This window comes from Mchenga conophoros, linkage group LG6 (assembly GCF_057382185.1).
Source record: "Mchenga conophoros isolate Kocher_MC1m ecotype Shallow Benthic linkage group LG6, M_conophoros_male_GT1.1, whole genome shotgun sequence".
Classification (NCBI taxonomy): domain Eukaryota; kingdom Metazoa; phylum Chordata; class Actinopteri; order Cichliformes; family Cichlidae; genus Mchenga; species Mchenga conophoros.
This window is the reverse complement of record NC_140531.1, coordinates 4771662-4789775: the sequence shown is the minus strand read 5'-3', so window position 1 is coordinate 4789775 and position 18114 is coordinate 4771662. Positions and strand designations below refer to the sequence as shown.

General features: G+C 40.0%; 1 protein-coding gene across 2 annotated transcripts; it reads right to left on the bottom strand.

The window, feature by feature from the left end:
• Positions 1 to 1218: 1218 nt before the first annotated feature.
• Positions 1219 to 17232, bottom strand: LOC146571921 (UTP--glucose-1-phosphate uridylyltransferase-like). 2 transcript variants are annotated; one of them, XM_085275917.1, is made up of 10 exons: positions 17043 to 17232; positions 14027 to 14142; positions 12273 to 12380; positions 7531 to 7716; positions 7261 to 7394; positions 4418 to 4715; positions 4133 to 4330; positions 2960 to 3202; positions 2483 to 2587; positions 1219 to 1608 (listed from the first exon to the last, which is right to left on the bottom strand). In XM_085275917.1, exons 2-10 carry the CDS (start codon positions 14123 to 14125, stop codon positions 1501 to 1503), a joined length of 1479 nt encoding a protein of 492 aa, XP_085132043.1. In that variant the 5' UTR covers positions 14126 to 14142; positions 17043 to 17232; the 3' UTR covers positions 1219 to 1500. The 2 variants fall into 2 exon arrangements, with proteins under 2 accessions (XP_085132043.1, XP_085132042.1); XM_085275916.1 differs by lacking the exon at positions 17043 to 17232 and adding an exon at positions 14828 to 15015.
• Between the last annotated feature and the right edge of the window lie 882 nt (positions 17233 to 18114).

Sequence of the window (18114 nt, the reverse complement as noted above, 5' to 3'; positions counted from 1 at the left end):
ATGGTCCTGTGACAATTTGAGTTCCAAGCAGCTTTTCGCCAGCCAACTAGAGATGGTGGTGGCTGACAGGGAGGAGAAGATTGCTGAGATTGCCACATGTATCACAAATGCAGACAGTAACATCAGGAAGAAAGAAAATGGAAAAAAGATGAGTGCCAGGAGCTGAAGAGGCAGCTGGAGCAGATGAAGTGATCCCAGTGGGTAGGAAACTGGAGGAGCAGCTCAAGCAGATTCCAGCAAGGGGGACTGGTGTATATTTATTTATTAGAACAAATGGTAAAATGGGCTGTATTTGTATAGTGCTTTACACGTCCATTCACACACACATTCACACACTGGTGATGGCAGCTACATCGTAGCCACAGCCACCCTGGGGCGCACTGACAGAGGCGAGGCTGCCGGACACTGGCGCCACCGGGCCCTCTGACCACCACCAGTAGGCAACGGGTGAAGTGTCTTGCCCAAGGACACAACGACCGAGGCTGTCCAAGCCGGGGCTTGAACCGGCAACCTTCCAATTACAAGGCGAACAGAACACAGCTGCCCCAAATTAACAGTATAAATAATGACCAAAATCAGTAGTTATGTGCAAGCTCTGAATGACAAAATGTAAACCAAAAAAAGCACTTTATTATTTATTCTAGTTACTTTTTGATTTGGGTACAAAAACATGAATTCTAGTATATACGAATCTCTCTTCTGACCATTTAACACTGTGTGCTCTGTGATGAAATGATCATTTGTGAGTTTTGTGAGGAGGATCATCAGTAGTGATCCAATCTGAGTCTGCAACTAAGATCAAAGGGGTTTTAAGTCTGTTTGATCTTAAGTTAAGGCCGAGTGTCAGGTGACGAGCAAGACCAGGAGCATAATTATTCACTGATCTTTTATCGTTGGCTGCAATAAGGAATTGACAGGTTTAATCACTTTATATGCTAATGGGGTCACAGCTCTTAATGCTCCTGTCTACCTATAAGATCCAAATGACTTTGTATGTTTTTGAGCAAACCCAACACATTGATGCAGGAGTAAAGGGATGCAGCAGTGATTAGAAGTAGCAGCAACTCTGAGAATAGCACAGAGGCGCTGTGAGATCAGCCATCATTTTCATTTTTCTGGGCCTGTTCACAGAACTTTCTGATCTCACCTTGTACACAAAAAAACATAAAACAAATAAAGAATGAGTCCGACGTTTCCACAAAACACAGGAAGCTCTGCTGACCCGTACTGCACTTTTTTATTGACACAAGAAAAAAGATGACCACAGTGAGCCAGACTTTACAGTGATTGTCTTGCAGTAACAGCAAATTTCTTCTACACAGTGCTGGAGAAATTTGGAAGCACGATGAATTTGACCTCTGACCTTTTCAGGCTGACTTTACACTGACACAACTGTTTAAAACAAAAGCTGTAACAACCCTGCTGTTCATCAGAAGAACAGAATCTCTTAAAAGTCATCTTTGAGATCCAAATGGCTTTGAGCATTTTTCCCAGAAGGCCTCAGTGGTCAAGGATCCGCAGATTTCCTGAAACAATCTTGTTCTCCAGCATGGCTCCAGCAGGAATATCTATCCGGTCACCATGATTGGCTATGATGATGACAGTACCCTGATGAATAAAACGATTAACGAGTGAAAAACTGACAGAAATGTCACGTATTCTTGCAACCTTTGTTCGAAATCAAAGGTTATTGTTAAAAAATATAGTTGAGTAGCCCTGACAGGCTGGTGACCTGTCCAGGGTGTATCCCACCTCCCGCCCTGTGGGATAAGCTCCATGAAAACTGTTGAGTCTGGCTAAAAATCTTTAAGCTGGTCTTTCTTTGAGCAAACATGTTAAAAGGTGAACTAAACATTCTGTGTATGCACTACCTATTTGCTCTAAATTTCAATCAATTTGTTCACAATGGTTAGTCAAGTTAGAAAGTGAAGGAGCTGCTCGTTATTCTGTCTAACATGGGACATAAATGAAATGTTTAATCTGGTCTGCATAGCAATAATCCTCAAAATCGGGTGGGGCCATTTCCCCCCATTTCCTTGGAGAGTCGCAGTGTTTTAAGATTTAACTCTGAGTTTCTTTCCCTGCAAAATACATCTTGAAATGATCTCATTCAAATCAGAAAATAGTTGCAATGGAATTTCTCTTGAGAGTGGCTGAAATAAACAGAGGTATCAAGGAAAGATTTACATTTTATACTGTAAATTCTATCCAAGGACATTTCTGTTGGCAAGTATATTTGTAAATATCTCACAAAGTTCAGTTATATAATTTCCCCCAGGGATCAATAAAGTATTCTGATTCTGATTCTGATTCTGATTAAGGTGGAATTCCTTTCTAATTTCTGGAACAGTACTGTAGGCCCGAATAAGGCTCGACGTTAATTCAATTCAGAGAGCTGAAATAATGCTCTGTAGAAGTATTTGATTTAAGCCTGTAGGTGGCGCTGTTCAACTGTGCCTCAGTTATTGGAGCGGTTGCTTACTTTGAGAGAGACGTTCTTCCCGAAGGTGACATCTCCAGACACAGTGAGGTGATCAAGCTCCAACATGTCAGGGATGTTTTCAAACCTTGCCAGAAACTCCTGAACCTGTGGAGCAACAAAGCAAAAAGCAACCAAACCCTGATTTTATTATTTAGGCTCTCTAACATTATAACATAAAACACCTTCAGATGACTGTTCAGACTTATTTAAATAAAACTTCATTTAAACTGAAACATGCTCCTACTTTCTCACTACGCTGAGCAGCAAGCAGGTCATGATGTTGTAGCTGAAAACATTATCTTTCCATTTCCTGAGAACTGATTTTTTTTTTTCCTTTAGTTAACTTGTAGTTAGATTTAATTAGAAATATAACGTGATTAAACCTGTCAATTCCTTATTGCACCCAATGATAAAGTACAGAAGCTGAGAGAGGCTTGGATCGAGAGTGGAGATGATGCTTTCTGGGTGGCAGCTGACCTTTGTGAAGGAGCTGCCCAGTTTGACATGAGGCGTGGTTGGGAACTCTCTCTTCTTGCTCATGGTGAGAGAGCCGGCGTCCAGGGTGTACAGATTGGACATCACCAGCAGCAGGTCAGATGATGTCTTCACGGGCAGGAAGCGGCTACGGGGTACGTTCACACCCATGGCATTGTTAAAGCTTTTGATGGCAGCACCCACAGCTGTCTCTAGCTGGATGACATTCAGCCCACCATCCAGGGTCTACAGAGAGATGGAGCGCTTCAGTCAATAGGAGGAAAAACAGTTCCAACAGGCTCATAATCAAATTTGTTCATTCCACTCCTTATCGTCCACTCATCTTAGTGTGGTACTAATACACTTAGTACCCCACTAAGATGAGTGGACGATAAGGAGTGGAATGAACAAATTTTTTGAACTCAGGACTTTACACAAGTCCTGAGTTCAAAAATAGCTTTCAAAATAAACCAAATCTATTGACAAAATGTGCAGAAAAAACTGCTCTGAGCTAATGTCAAAAATATCTATTGTGTAAGATAAGGCCGGGGATGTATGATAACACCAATTTGTATCCTAAGACGACATATTAACAGTATTCGTCTGATAAAGCCTCTTGAGAAAATGGAAGCAGGGTTAAAAAGAAAAAGTAAAAGACAAGCAGCACACACCCAAAACATTTTAATACTGCCCCCAAAACTTTTCACAGCCTCATTACTTGAAGTACCTTTAAAATATCGCTTCATATCACAACACCAGAGAACACAAAAGCTCAGGACTGTGATTATGAGGTTTTTAAAGGTCCTTGAGTATTTTGTGGTACTTTGATTCTTAAATATCAGTTTTCTGACATTACAAGTTACAAACTTTGCAGCCTCTAGGAGCAACGTATATGTTCTTCATGCAGTTTTGAGTTTGACATCCGACTCTTTTTCCTCCCAACACCAAGCGGCACCTCTTTGTTGGATGGTTGTATTTAAGAAGGATCTGAGAATTGTTGCTTAGTCATGAGCAGGTGTTTTTTTAAGTTATCCATGAAAAGGGAATCACAGTGTCACTCATGTCAGGCACACTGGATTCCTTTGGCTGAGGTTAGTGGTAATGTTTTTGCAGTGGTAGCTCCTACAAACAAGTCTAACAGCATAATGTTAAACAAAAAGATTTCCGCAGGATTACCTTTGGATTGACGATGATCTCCAGGTCCATGGAGTTCTTCTCTTGCAACCTCTTGATGGCAGGCAGAGAGATCCACAAATTGTTGGTGTTGAAGATCTTGAACTTGGTAACAGACTTAAATTCGTCAACATGGGCCTTGGGGACCTGTGCGATCTCCAGCAGCCTCAGACGATCCTCATACTGGATCAGAGTACCACCCTGGACAGAAGGGAAACAGGCTGCACAGGCCGAGCCACACTTTGTTCAGCCGGGGCCAGATCGCCATGAGGGAGATACTAAACATACCTTGACGTCGGCTCTGGTCTTGTCTGTGACCTCCATGATGAACTCGCAGCGTTTGTCGGCCGGCTGGCTCATCAGATGGTTGAGGATGAACAGGTCAACTGTGGCTCCCAGGTTGTCGATGTTGGAAACAAAGATGTACTCTTTCCCTTCAGCAATGAGTTTGTCCAGGAGCCCGGAGTTTTGGAAGCTGGCATAGATGTCTCCGTGCCCTGGTGGGTACCAGGCCTCAGCATTTTCGCCACTGGTGCCCATGCTCTTAGCAATTGGCAGGAGGGACTCCTTGTTGGTCCTCGGATACCTATTAAGAAAATAAAGAGTCCGTCATTTAGACTATAAAGAACTGAAGAGCTCTCTATTCCAAGAGAAGTGAAGGAAAATCAGATGGTGGACAAAACAAATTTACCCTCAAAGCAACTTTGACACTTTTATTTTTGGACAGCAGATGTAAACGATGGCCCTTATTTACCAACAGTTTCTACACACAAATCTGTGCGCACAAATGTTTAATGCTCGAATCACTGACTTATAAATTATATTTTTCTATATTTTGTGCACTTTTGTACTTGTCTGTTTACTACCAAATCAGAGAAGACAGCATAGCTCGATATGTCTTCAGAATCTTGAATCTGGAAATGTTTTTTTAACATCATCATAAAAATTAGTAGTGAATGCTGATGCATACATGCCTGTTCTTCTTTATAGTTCATGTAGTGTACTTCAAATCAAAAGACATTTCAAGTCTTCTAAAAACTTGCTTTTCTTATTTTTCCTTATAGTCGTTGTCCTAAAGCCTAATCCGACTGTTTCGCTCTGGAGTCAAATCACTGGATTGTACTTTTTGATGAGTCCTCTGTGTTTGCTCTCATGAAGTTTTCTTTTCAGTGCAGACCTGAATATTAACATCAGGTCTGATGGACAGTGATCTGGTCTTTACTTGTCTGGATGTTCTGAATGGATCCAGCATTGTCTTCCTTCCAGGTTTTGTTTTTTTAAGAACACACCAAAGATTATTTGTCCACTGCTAACGCTCCAGCTTTCCTTTTAATGGACTTGTTGTAGTTTTACTGCTTACCACTTTAACAATGACATATGTACAGTGGGGCAAAAAAGTATTTAGTCAGCCACCGATTGTGCAAGTTCCCCCACCTAAAATGATGACACAGGTCAGTAATTTGCACCAGAGGTACACTTCAACTGTGAGAGACAGAATGTGAAAAAAAAAAAATCCATGAATCCACATGGTAGGATTTGTAAAGAATTTATTCGTAAATCAGGGTGGAAAATAAGTATTTGGTCAATAACAAAAATACAACTCAATACTTTGTAACATAACCTTTGTTGGCAATAACAGAGGTCAAACGTTTACTATAGGTCTTTACCAGGTTTGCACACACAGTAGCTGGTATTTTGGCCCATTCCTCCATGCAGATCTTCTCGAGAGCAGTGATGTTTTGGGGCTGTCGCCGAGCAACACGGACTTCCAACTCCCGCCACAGATTTTCTATGGGGTTGAGGTCTGGAGACTGGCTAGGCCACTCCAGGACTTTCAAATGCTTCTTACGGAGCCACTCCTTTGTTGCCCGGGCGGTGTGTTTTGGATCATTGTCATGTTGGAAGACCCAGCCTCGTTTCATCTTCAAAGTTCTCACTGATGGAAGGAGGTTTTGGCTCAAAATCTCACGATACATGGCCCCATTCATTCTGTCCTTAACACGGATCAGTCGTCCTGTCCCCTTGGCAGAAAAACAGCCCCATAGCATGATGTTTCCACCCCCATGCTTCACAGTAGGTATGGTGTTCTTGGGATGCAACTCAGTATTCTTCTTCCTCCAAACACGACGAGTTGAGTTTATACCAAAAAGTTCTACTTTGGTTTCATCTGACCACATGACATTCTCCCAATCCTCTGCTGTATCATCCATGTGCTCTCTGGCAAACTTCAGACGGGCCTGGACATGCACTGGCTTCAGCAGCGGAACACGTCTGGCACTGCGGGATTTGATTCCCTGCCGTTGTAGTGTGTTACTGATGGTGACCTTTGTTACTTTGGTCCCAGCTCTCTGCAGGTCATTCACCAGGTCCCCCCGTGTGGTTCTGGGATCTTTGCTCACCGTTCTCATGATCATTTTGACCCCACGGGATGAGATCTTGCGTGGAGCCCCAGATCGAGGGAGATTATCAGTGGTCTTGTATGTCTTCCATTTTCTGATGATTGCTCCCACAGTTGATTTTTTCACACCAAGCTGCTTGCCTATTGTAGATTCACTCTTCCCAGTCTGGTGCAGGTCTACAATACTTTTCCTGGTGTCCTTCGAAAGCTCTTTGGTCTTGGCCATGGCAGAGTTTGGAGTCTGACTGTTTGGGGCTGTGGACAGGTGTCTTTTATACAGATGATGAGTTCAAACAGGTGCCATTCATACAGGTAACGAGTGGGGGACAGAAAAGCTTCTTACAGAAGACGTTACAGGTCTGTGAGAGCCAGAGATTTTCCATGTTTGAGGTGAACAAATACTTATTTTCCACCCTAATTTACGAATAAATTCTTTACAAATCCTACCATGTGGATTCATGGATTTTTTTTTCACATTCTGTCTCTCACAGTTGAAGTGTACCTCTGGTGCAAATTACTGACCTCTGTCATCATTTTAAGTGGGGGAACTTGCACAATCGGTGGCTGACTAAATACTTTTTTGCCCCACTGTAACTTCCATCTGTCTCTGTTTCCATCCACCCAAAAAATAATGAACCATTTCTTTAATCACCTCTGGCTTTTTACACTTATTTCATACTTAACAGATTTTGTTCACAGACTCTCCGTATGTGTGTGTGTGTGCGCACTGCACCTGCTCTGATTGAAAGTGTGGATTTTGACTTGGTGGTGTTTGTATTTCTGCAGGATCTTCTTTGTATCCTCGTCGGTGTTGAAGGAGTTCATGAGTACAAGCGGCACGTCAGCATTAAAGGTTTTGTTTAGATGCTGAAAACACACAATCATTTAGCACCATGTTAGAACAACAATTGCCTCAAGGTAGTTCACCAGAGGCAAAAACATGACCCTGGACTCATCCTGATCATCAGAGGTTAAGATGTGCAGTGTTTTTCTGCATTCTTACCTCAATTTGTTTCACTGTCAAGTCCAAGAAGGTGTTCTCATTGCGGACACTGATCAGACTCTTTGGGCCCTTGCAGCCCATGCTGGTTCCTAGACCGCCATTCAGTTTGACCACAGCAAGTTTGTTGAGACTGACAGCGATGTTGTCGGGTAGTCCCCTCGCCTTGATCCTGTCATAGGGCTGGATCTGAGCAAAATCCCACAAATGAGTAAGATGGGAGTTAAAAGTCTACGAAGAGTAGAGCTTTTTTTTTAATACTGTAAAACAAAACAGTGAAGAGGCTCAAGTTAAGGTCAAGGTGAGATTGAACAAACAGTTCAGTTTGTTTTACATGTAAGTCATCAGGATGTTATGCAACAATACAACCAGGCTTTAGTCTGATAAGCACAGACAGCAATTCTCAATTCTTTATTTATTTGTCACATGTAGTTATAGCTGGTACAACATACAGTGAAATGTTTTTCCTGGCTAAAAAAGTACTCCCCCCGACTGTGCAGACATGCTAAAAAGGATTTTACATAAACTAAAAAAAAAAGGGGGGGGGGGAAGAAACAAAAGTTAAAAAGTAAAAAATAATATAAAAAACAATGTAAAAGTCCATATGTTTGTGCTTATAAGTATATATCCATGACGTGCAGGATATTGTACTGTAATAATTTAAATGAAAAAACTATAAAAATATACATTATTTACATAGTACAGATATATATAATAAGGTACGGATAAGGTTCAGCAAACAGCTCTGCAAGTTACACAGTGAAACCCATCAGTGCTAGATTTGTTTGTTCACTACAAAGCTGCTATGTCACCACCAGAAATGAGGAGTAACGCATGAAAAGTAGTGCATTACTGTAATCTGATTACTTTTCTCAAGTAACGATTAAAGTAAGGGATTACTATTGCAAAAAGTAATTCGATTACTGTACTTTCCCGTATGCACGCTGCGTTACTGCACCGTGATTTTGTTTGTGAGAGTGTCTCATGACAATGACGTACGAGCGTGCGATGTCCGTGGCAACAGACGTGTGCAGATCAACAAGTATGAGTAACATATTATGAGATATATATTATAATATGAGAGAGTATGATCGTGCAGCGCTTAAAGCTCGGAAGTACTGACATTACTTTGAGTTTGATTCTGTAAAAAGTAACAGAAACATTAGCGTCCGCTGTTCACTCTGTGAGGGAAGAAAACTTCTTTCTACAAAAAGTAAAGTTCAAATTGAGCGAGCACCCAGCACGCTGCCACGGGAGTGTCAAATCCACAGAGAAACCCCCGGATCCCCCCGCTGACATGGCCACTGCAGCACCGGGCAAACCTCCACCCGCCCCACTCCTGCTAAACAGGTGACAATAGATTTAAGAGCGACAGGACTCGGTGCCGATGAGTTTTTGATTTTATTTATTTTTTGCTGTGTTTTACTTGCATGTATTTGAAAGAGTGTGAACACAAAAAATATTTTATTTTATTTTATATGCTGGAATATGAAGAAAATAGGTTTAACTGTTAAACAAATTTCTTCAAGTCAAACACTGTTGCATATAATTTAATTTTTGCTTGATGCAATGTGCATAAAGTTGAAAGATTAAACCTAAAAAATGTTTTAAAAAAAACTTTTTCATTTGATTCAATTTTATATGATGGATTATGCAGAAAAAATAGAATTGGCCTGAAAGGTCTGTTGCTTTATTACGTATTCAGGTTGTGCATCATGTTTTTAAAAAGTAACTAAGCAATAAAGTAACGAATTACTTTTGAAAATAAGTAATCAGTAAAGTAACAGGATTCCTTTCTTGGAGAAGTAATCAGTAACTAATTACTATTTTAAAGTAACTTGACCAACACTGCTGACCACTGCAGACTGGGAGCTAGTTGTCCAGCTGTCACAATTTGCCCCTCTTTAAACTTTCTCAAATCCTCACGCTTGCCCATTTTTCCTGCTTCGACCAGATCAACTTTGGGGACACAATTTTCACTTGTTCCCCAATATATCAAATCCATGTTAGGAATATCTGCTTGCAGATATTACACAGAACCAAGAGTAATAAAAGACTGTCTGAAACTGTGATAGCAGCAGTCTGGCGCTCACAGGTATTACCTCATTATTTGAAACATTGACCATGTTTGTAACAGCATATATATCCATTACAGATAATAAGGAAAAACATAACACTTAATGTATATTTTTATAGAGAGATGTTTCTGTGGTACAAATGTCTACAGTAAGACCATTTACTTGAACCCTTTTTATATTCAGACAAACATGCATACCCAGATACAAATATATGTGTAGCTGGGTATTAGAACATGGACAAGTAAACTAAATGTGTATATATGTATATTCATATCATTTCTAGTAAGAATTAAATAAAAAAATGTGTAGGGAAACCAATTTGAATCTCTGTGGTGTTTTTTAGCTTCCAAATGGTGCATGCCGAATAAAGCCTGCTGGGTCTATACTGGGTGAAGCTGTAGTCTACAGTTATGGGCAGGAGGAGTTTTCTATTTTAAGGTTTTACTTGGATATTTGTGGCTCCATTATTAAACAGTAACTTTTTCCAAAACAGATAACCTCCCGTAACTGGAATGAACAGAGTTACTTTTGGAAGTGCAGTCTTCTGACTTTTCAAACCTCATGACACAGTGTGACACACAGAAAGGACACATGTATTTATGGTCACACTACACACCATATCAAAGCTGGATTTCTGCCCGTGCTTCTATAAACAGCTATCCAACAACAGAGCAACTGTTAAATATATAGCAAGTCACACTGTAACAAACACTGGGACATCTTGTATTGCTTTTCTCTTCATGCTTTGTGACGTTCTGAGGTTTTTAAAGATCTACTGGAATGGTGTGAGCTTGGAGGCCGACCAAAGACGGTCAGCTGCAGGTGATCAGCTATAGAGGAATCTATGACCTTTGCTCTATGACCTCAGTAAAGTCTTGCTTCACATGTTTGTGGATGTATTGGAGAGCAAATTGGGTTTAGTGTCTTGCTCAAGGATATTTGGCATGCAGACTGCAGCAGCCGGGAACTGACCAACAAACCTTGTAGAGATAGAGAACCTGCTCTGCCTGTTGAGCTACAGGAGGCCAAAGCTTGAGAAAACAAGTGGACAGCTCCACGGCCACCAGTGATTTTGGTTTTTAACAGCAAAAATGAATTATATCCATTATTCCTGTAATATTCCTTTGAGATATCCACAGCTCATCATGACTGTAAATATATTAGTGTTTGTTTCAACTCTGGAAAATATTCAGTCGAAGACTGAAATAAACTGAGACATGAAAATGTGAGGGTGGTTTCATGGACAATGTCAAAAACTGTGTAAATAAAGGATTTAAAACCTCCATCACATTGTCTTGATGCATGCTCAATCACCAAGGTATGGAAATCCCACAAAGTCGATGCTGTACATATAAAGGCGAGTGTTACGCATGTCTTGCACCAGTAAACTTAGAACGCAGTGTCTCATTTTCTCTGAACCACGCTCATGACGACAGCGGTGGTTTGAGGCACAGGGTGATTAAGGTCAGAAGGGGAGTGCGAGTGGAAGATGTGTGGGTGCTCCGCACGACACTCTGAAATGCTCCAGCAGTCAGGCTAATCTTAGTCCTAACCTTCACTTGGCTGATATGTTTGGGAACACCGTAGGCAGGAACTGAACATGTGTGTGAAATGTCACCATGCTGACAAACAGTTGGCTTTGGCCTGAGCGTTCACTATCCTCAGATCTGGTTGCAGTAGCTTGTTTTTGAAGTATGACACCCGTCGCCACAGTGGTGTAGGAGAGTCAGGAGAGTGCATGTTAACCTTAGCATAAAGACTGGAGTTAGGTAAGTGCGCGCTAGCCTCACTGTTACAAGTTAATAAGTAAACATTGTACTCTAATAATACGATTACTCATCTTTAAAATGTTCATTTTTGAATTCACCTTTCTAAAACGTTGCCTGTTGATTTCTTTGAACTTTTAATATAATTCATCTGAAGGATAAATAAACACGTGAAAGAAATTGGTGTTTGGAATAAAGCACAGTGTAGATGGTGTTTGCAGCCATGAAGCCCATCACCACACTGGCTGCAAACTCTTGGGACAGGACATCTCTACATGAATTGAATTGAATTAATGATTAAGCTGAACTATGCAGTAAGTGAGTTTGCTTTTTAGGGGCATATAAAAGTCTTAAAAAATGTTTAATTCTTAATTTAAAAGCTTCAGAAGGTCTTTTCAAAGACTGTTCAGGGTTGGAGTTGATCTAAGAGTGGATGCTGCTCCTGCACATACTGTATAACATGTATACAGCTTTAAGATATAAACTGAAGCAGTTAGAAAATATTTGGAAAAATACATTTGCTCATCTGTAGATTATGTAATTATTCCCTTACAATTTAAGCAGCTGTGGATTGTTAGCAGGTCCCAACTGTGAGGTTTTTCTTACATATTTCTGTTGCCCTCAGATGGGTTATATTCTAGCTTACTTTTATTTAGCTTACTTCTAGAATAATTTATTAATCCCTGAGGAAATTATGTGGTCGCAGTTATTCCAAGACAGTAAGAACTGTAACCAACTAAACTACAAGTGCAGATGATGCGCAGAGAGTGAGGGTGTGCAACTATCACACTGCGTACTTGCGCTTTAGATGGAACATTTAAAGCACATATGAGCACCAGCACAGAGCACTGCAATGTCAAAACTCAAGCCGTGTTAACCAGAAACATTATCTTGTGCTCACCAACTCCTCCGGTGGCCGGCTGATCTTGGCCCAGTCCACTGAAGGCCCTTTGACTTGCAGGAATCTGTGGAAGAGCTTCTTGAAACCATCAAAATCTTTTCTGGAGATCTGAAACAAAAGAAGTCAAATATCAAAACTCACTGATTAGGAATCTATGTTTAACGTCTATATGTTGCATTTATCTACAGTGATTTTTCACTGGCTTTCAAACTACCCTTCCTACATTAAATAAATCAATACAAAATAAGCTTTATTAGAAACAGTCAGTCAGTCGGACACCAGAAAGGTTGGCTATACATCAATAAAAGCTTCAAACTAAAAACACAAAGGTGATTTTATTTACAAACATTTTGTTTTTGTCAGCTAATCATATTAAAGCTCTAATCTGCAGGTTGGTTTACATGTCTACCCTGGTTTCTTAAAGTGCACCCCTAATAATATTTTATGTAGCCCACAAGCATAACAAGGACAAAGTGGACTTCATTCACAGTGCATACTGTGGTATATTAGTGCAGAACAAGACCAAAGGGATGTCTTTAGAATTTCAACTTCTTATGTGATCATAGCAGATGAAACCTTCATAACTTGGATAAGACAGCTGGTTTCAAGAGGTGAAATGGCTTTAAACCAGCACAAAAACATAATCGACCACGAACAACCACCTCATTAAAAGACAAACTGAAAACATTTCACACAAGCGCAGTGTCCCTGGACTTTGAGACCTCACACACAAACACAAAGTTCATCTGTGAAAACAGGTTAGACGTGTCTAAAGTTGCTTTTTCACTTACTCATATATGCTTGCTTCATAAATTAGCACCATAACAGGTTTATAAGCTATCAATTAATGTTGTAGCATGTTAAAAGAAAAGGAGCAGCATTGTCTTCGTTCATCCTTCAGAGTGACAGCTACACCACATTAATATCTTCATAATGTCTGAGGCCGATTACTGAAGCAGGTATGAATCATTTACAGGACCTCTGGGTTGTTCACCTCAGGTTCCCCCGTCAGGCCAAATTTCTGCCAACAAAATCTACGTGCTCAGATGAATGTAATGGACTCTCTGTACAAACATTTGTTCTACATATATAACAGATCAATGAGTCCATGGCATCTGTCACCTCGTGTGTCTCCCAAAAACTACAAGAATGTAACAGAAAATTACAAATTTAACAAAAGTAGTGAATCAGATGCTGTCTTATGCTACAGTGCAAACACCGCATCCTTCAAGAACCACATCGCTTCAGAGCTAAATCTGACAAAATGAAAATTACTAGTAAAAACCAAACAGTTAATGGCAAAAAAGCTGATGGCGCTTTGTGTCATTACAACCTACGCACCAACTCTGTGACGACCCTGTGATAGAAACTTTGTTTTAATTCAACAAAACCATAAGAAAGAAGATGACAAAAGCTCGAAGGATGAGAAGAACAAACACAAAAAAAACGTACACATGGCCAGTCGCCAGTCTGCGTGCAGTAAAAGTAATGGGTATGTGTTACCTTATTTGACATATGCATGTTTTCTCTCACATATTAACTACAATTAGGTAAATGAAACCTCAATTAACAAAACTGTAGAGGGAAAAATAGTATTAAATTACAAAAAAGCTTTTCTGGGGCTGCACGAGATAATCCTATGCAGAAAAATCCCACGTTTACTCCTGTCCTGTGATGTTTGAGAGGATTTTTCAGAGTTTCAGAGCATTTGTGGGGATGTTTGGAGGGAGCAGCAGAGCCAAAGGCGTTCCCACCTCTGCTTCAGCTTTGTTGGTTGTGGTGAGCAGAGCCTCCAGCTCGCGGTGCATCGAATCCTCATGTTGCTGACGGAGCTTCTCCTCAAACTCTGTCATTGCTCTCCGAGTCAGATCTGTAAGCATACGCATGGGTCGTCTTCATTTAATTTAACTGTACATGTGTTGCTCAAAGATTAAATACACAGGCTGTTACTGGTTTCCAAATATATTTTAGAAAAAGAGCCACAGTTAAAGGAACAATTATAATCTGTGAATTGGAATTTATTCTTTACTGCATTCTTAGGTGCCAGCTGCAACTTTGAATATATTTTAATATTCATTTAGCTAATTTCTCTGTCCTTTTATTTCTCTGTCAGCTACATAAATTATAAGTGCTTTAAAAAAAAAAACCTTTAAAGCTCAGGTTTGACAGGAATTGTAATTCTGGAATTAAACGCTTGTACTTTATCCTTAATACATCAAATATTAGGTCACACATTAAGCTTGGGAACAAATAATTACATACGGAATTACATAAGAAAAAAAAGTTAGTGCAACACAAACCAGTCAGCAGAAGCTCACTTTTAAAACAGTACGAGGTGCTTTTATGTCAGTGTTTGTGTCAATACTAAAGTCTGACTTTCAGGATGTCTGAGGACGTGCTGGAGTCTTCAAGTCGCTTTTTTACCCCTCGGGTAATCTTGGTGACTGAGAGTTTAAGGAAAAACCAGAAAATCTATTGACACTAACAACACGAATGTCTGAGGGAACAGACTTGCACTCAGAAAGTCCATCCTGTCAACCAAGATGCAAACTTACCAGCTACAGTCAGAGTCATTTTAACAGTGGGGGCGAGGTCAGCAGAAACGAAGCAGCTGGCAGCTTTTGGTGGCAGGTATGTCAGCTCACAGTGAACAATGGTCCCAAAGAAAAGCAGAGTGAGCAGCTGTCAGAGAACAACACACATACTCCTCATCCTCAGCTCAGAGGAAGCTCACAGAGCCGCTGCTCTGACCCCAAGCTTAATTCAAGGCCTGCCCCCAACCCCACACACCAATCACAAGCTGCCAGGGGGTTTGTCACAAGGCGCTGTGTACCGTTGAAACATTCAGTTAATCAGTTCTTTAAGAAACAGAATACAGATTGGCTTTTTATGTCCTGCGTTACAGTAAAAATCTGATTTCTAGATTTCAGATTTTTTTTTAGTGTCAACTTTATATTAAAAAATAAAAACTATCCAAAGGCCTTAAAGCTTGAGGTAGACCTGGCTGACAAGCCAAGGTCAGGATTGCTCATACTATAACAACTTCCTCAGTCACAGAGTAGGTCCACCCTAAAACTGTTTGTTCGTCTATTTTACCTTCTGCAGTTGCCCACAGTTGGGGGTTGCCCACTCATTTCTTCCTATCTACCTCCTGAGGATTCCCACCCCATCATTCTACTTTGACGAGTCTCTCAAGCTTCTGTAGATTTGATGGCCACAGCCTTTCAGTGGGATGTGCAGGTCGGTCAATAATATTCACTTTGGACTTTGCCATGTAGTTCTTCACCAGAGATGATGTATGTTATGGGTTGTTGTTTTGAAAGACACAGCGATAACCTAGATCTAATTCTGCTGCTTGAGGTTTCTTTCAAATTTCTTCACGTCCTTTCTTTATGATTCCTTTCACAATACTCCCAACACAGTGTTTCACTGAGAGGATGGTGTTCTTTGGGTTTCTTTTTCTAAACATAAGAAGAGCTTCAGTTTAATGTCATCTGACCAAAGGATGGCCTTCCAGTATGCATAATCTTTCTCCAGGTTGTCCTGAGCTTGAACATATCGCTTGTGCAGAAGTGGAGTTTTTCTTGGTGTGTAAAAGGTTCTGGTATTGACCTTCTTTAAGACTACAATTTCTGACAGGGAAGTCAGTCATTGCTGTCTTCGTAGTGGTTCTGGAGTCTTAAGCCACTTCTCTCACTAGTTTTCTTTTCAGCATGTTTGAAATCATCCACTTTTCATCTCTGTCAGGCTTTTTCTATATGGTGTACAGAAAAAGTCTAAAATGTTTTTTTAGCATGTTTTTTCAAGTGACAAACCCTTGCTTAAGTTTTTATACTGTGTGTAAGTTGGAAGTTATCCTTCACATTAAACTCAATTTTGCTTTGAGCATTACAGAGATGAAGCATTTTCATTGCACAGCTGTACTTCATGCTAGTCCAGTTTTTCAGGGGGCTAATATTGTTGACAATTCTTTTTTGTCGTTATTCTATTTTATTGTGTGCAAACAGAAATAATTTATGCTTCTAAAGAAAACTGGTACGTGTAGAAACGCTATGCTGAAAATAAAATATTAATAAAAAAATCAATTCACCTTTTTAAATGTGAGGTTTTGCTATATTTATTTATTTATTTTTATTTATTTTATTTATTTTTATTTTTATTCCTATTTATTCTATTTATCCCCTTCGTATATTTTATTTATATTGTCTCTGTATTTATATATATGTGTGTGTGTATAACTCTGTAACTTCTGTCGGTGCTGTGCTTTTTTGGAAATCGAATTTCCCAGAGGAACCCACCCGAGGGATTAATAAAGTTCTATCTTATCTTATCTTATCTTATCTTATCTTATATTTCTTCCATTCAGATAATCCATTTAGTTGGTTTCCCAAGTTATCAGTGGTTTGTTGCTGAAATCACCTGCAAGCTTTAATGGTGACCTTTACCCTGACCTTTACGCTGCTGTTTAAAGGTCAAAGGTTGAGATTCCACTCCAGCTGGCACAACGTAAAGGCACGTATCATTGCACCACAAAGAAAAAACTGCAACATTTGCTTAAAATTCACTAAAGCTATCAGCTGCAGATTGTTGTGTGTCCATTTGGCTGTAGGGTGTGTGAAGACCGTGGTGAAACGTTTCTGTTCAGCGCGCACACACAGGGCAGAAGCAGTTTCGTGTTTGAGCGCTTTTCAATGTTCATTTACGCTTCTCCAAACACTCGTTTTGACCAACGTGCAAAGCAGCCACAGCTCTCACTGAGCTCTTACTCACCTGAACACTGTCAAAGTAACGGAAGGGCCTCAAAACACACCCGAGAACAACACGGACAACTTCAGACGGGGATCGAGTAGGGCTCAGACCGGGGAGTTCATTTTAATTTAAAAACAAATAACATTAAAAGGTGTCGTCATCCTGCCTTTAGCTTGTAGCTGACAGCAGCCACAACCAGCTCCGCGCAGCGCGAGCCGGGATGGTAAGTGACGTAACGGTGCGCCCTTTAGTGCCAAGTGGTGATTGGCTAAAAACGCCTGTCAATCGAAGCTGCTGGCCATTAACCCTTCTTCCTTTTTCTACAGATAGATCCACCAAACTGCAAAACTCTACAAAGAAAACCAAGAAAACCCTGTTTACGTCCCCAAGCCCCCAAAATTGTCACATCTAAAACTTTTATGCTGTTTGCTGCAGGTTTTAGCCCCATTTCTTTATATTATTTATTTATGGTTATAACGGGAGGAATGCATGCTTTTAAAAGGAGCTGGTGGATATTTAAATTGATCCATTTATCTGTCTCTCTGTCTTTTGTAGGCCAGTGCTTAATTTTACAAAAACAAAACAAAAACAGCTTTAGTATAACTGCCATTTATTCTTTTGAAGTTAACAAGCCTTCATTACTGATCTCCTGTTTCCACATATCTTACTCTGGTTTTATTTGTATTGTATTCATTTCTATTAAAAAAAGAAAAAGAAATCTTCTATTGTTGATAAAAAAAAAAGGTTTCATTTATATAAACACTGGTAATACAATTGAAACCCTATAGTTACCTATTAATTTAGTTGCAAACAGGAAGAGTCTGATTATAAATTATTAACTGAACGCAACACAAAAAAATCCTCAGCTGTCTATGTGCAGATTGATACTGCCCTCTTGTGGCTAATAGGCTTTTACTGCAACTGTCTGGAGGATTTAATAGAAATCACAAAGTAAAGGTATCATCACCACCTGGGTTGAGCTTTGTTCTGCCTTCTGAGGTTTTCAGAGTGGTAAAACACCACACTATGCAGTGTCTACCTTATAATGACATAGTGTCATATAAGGTAGACACTGGCTAAAACTTTCCAATAT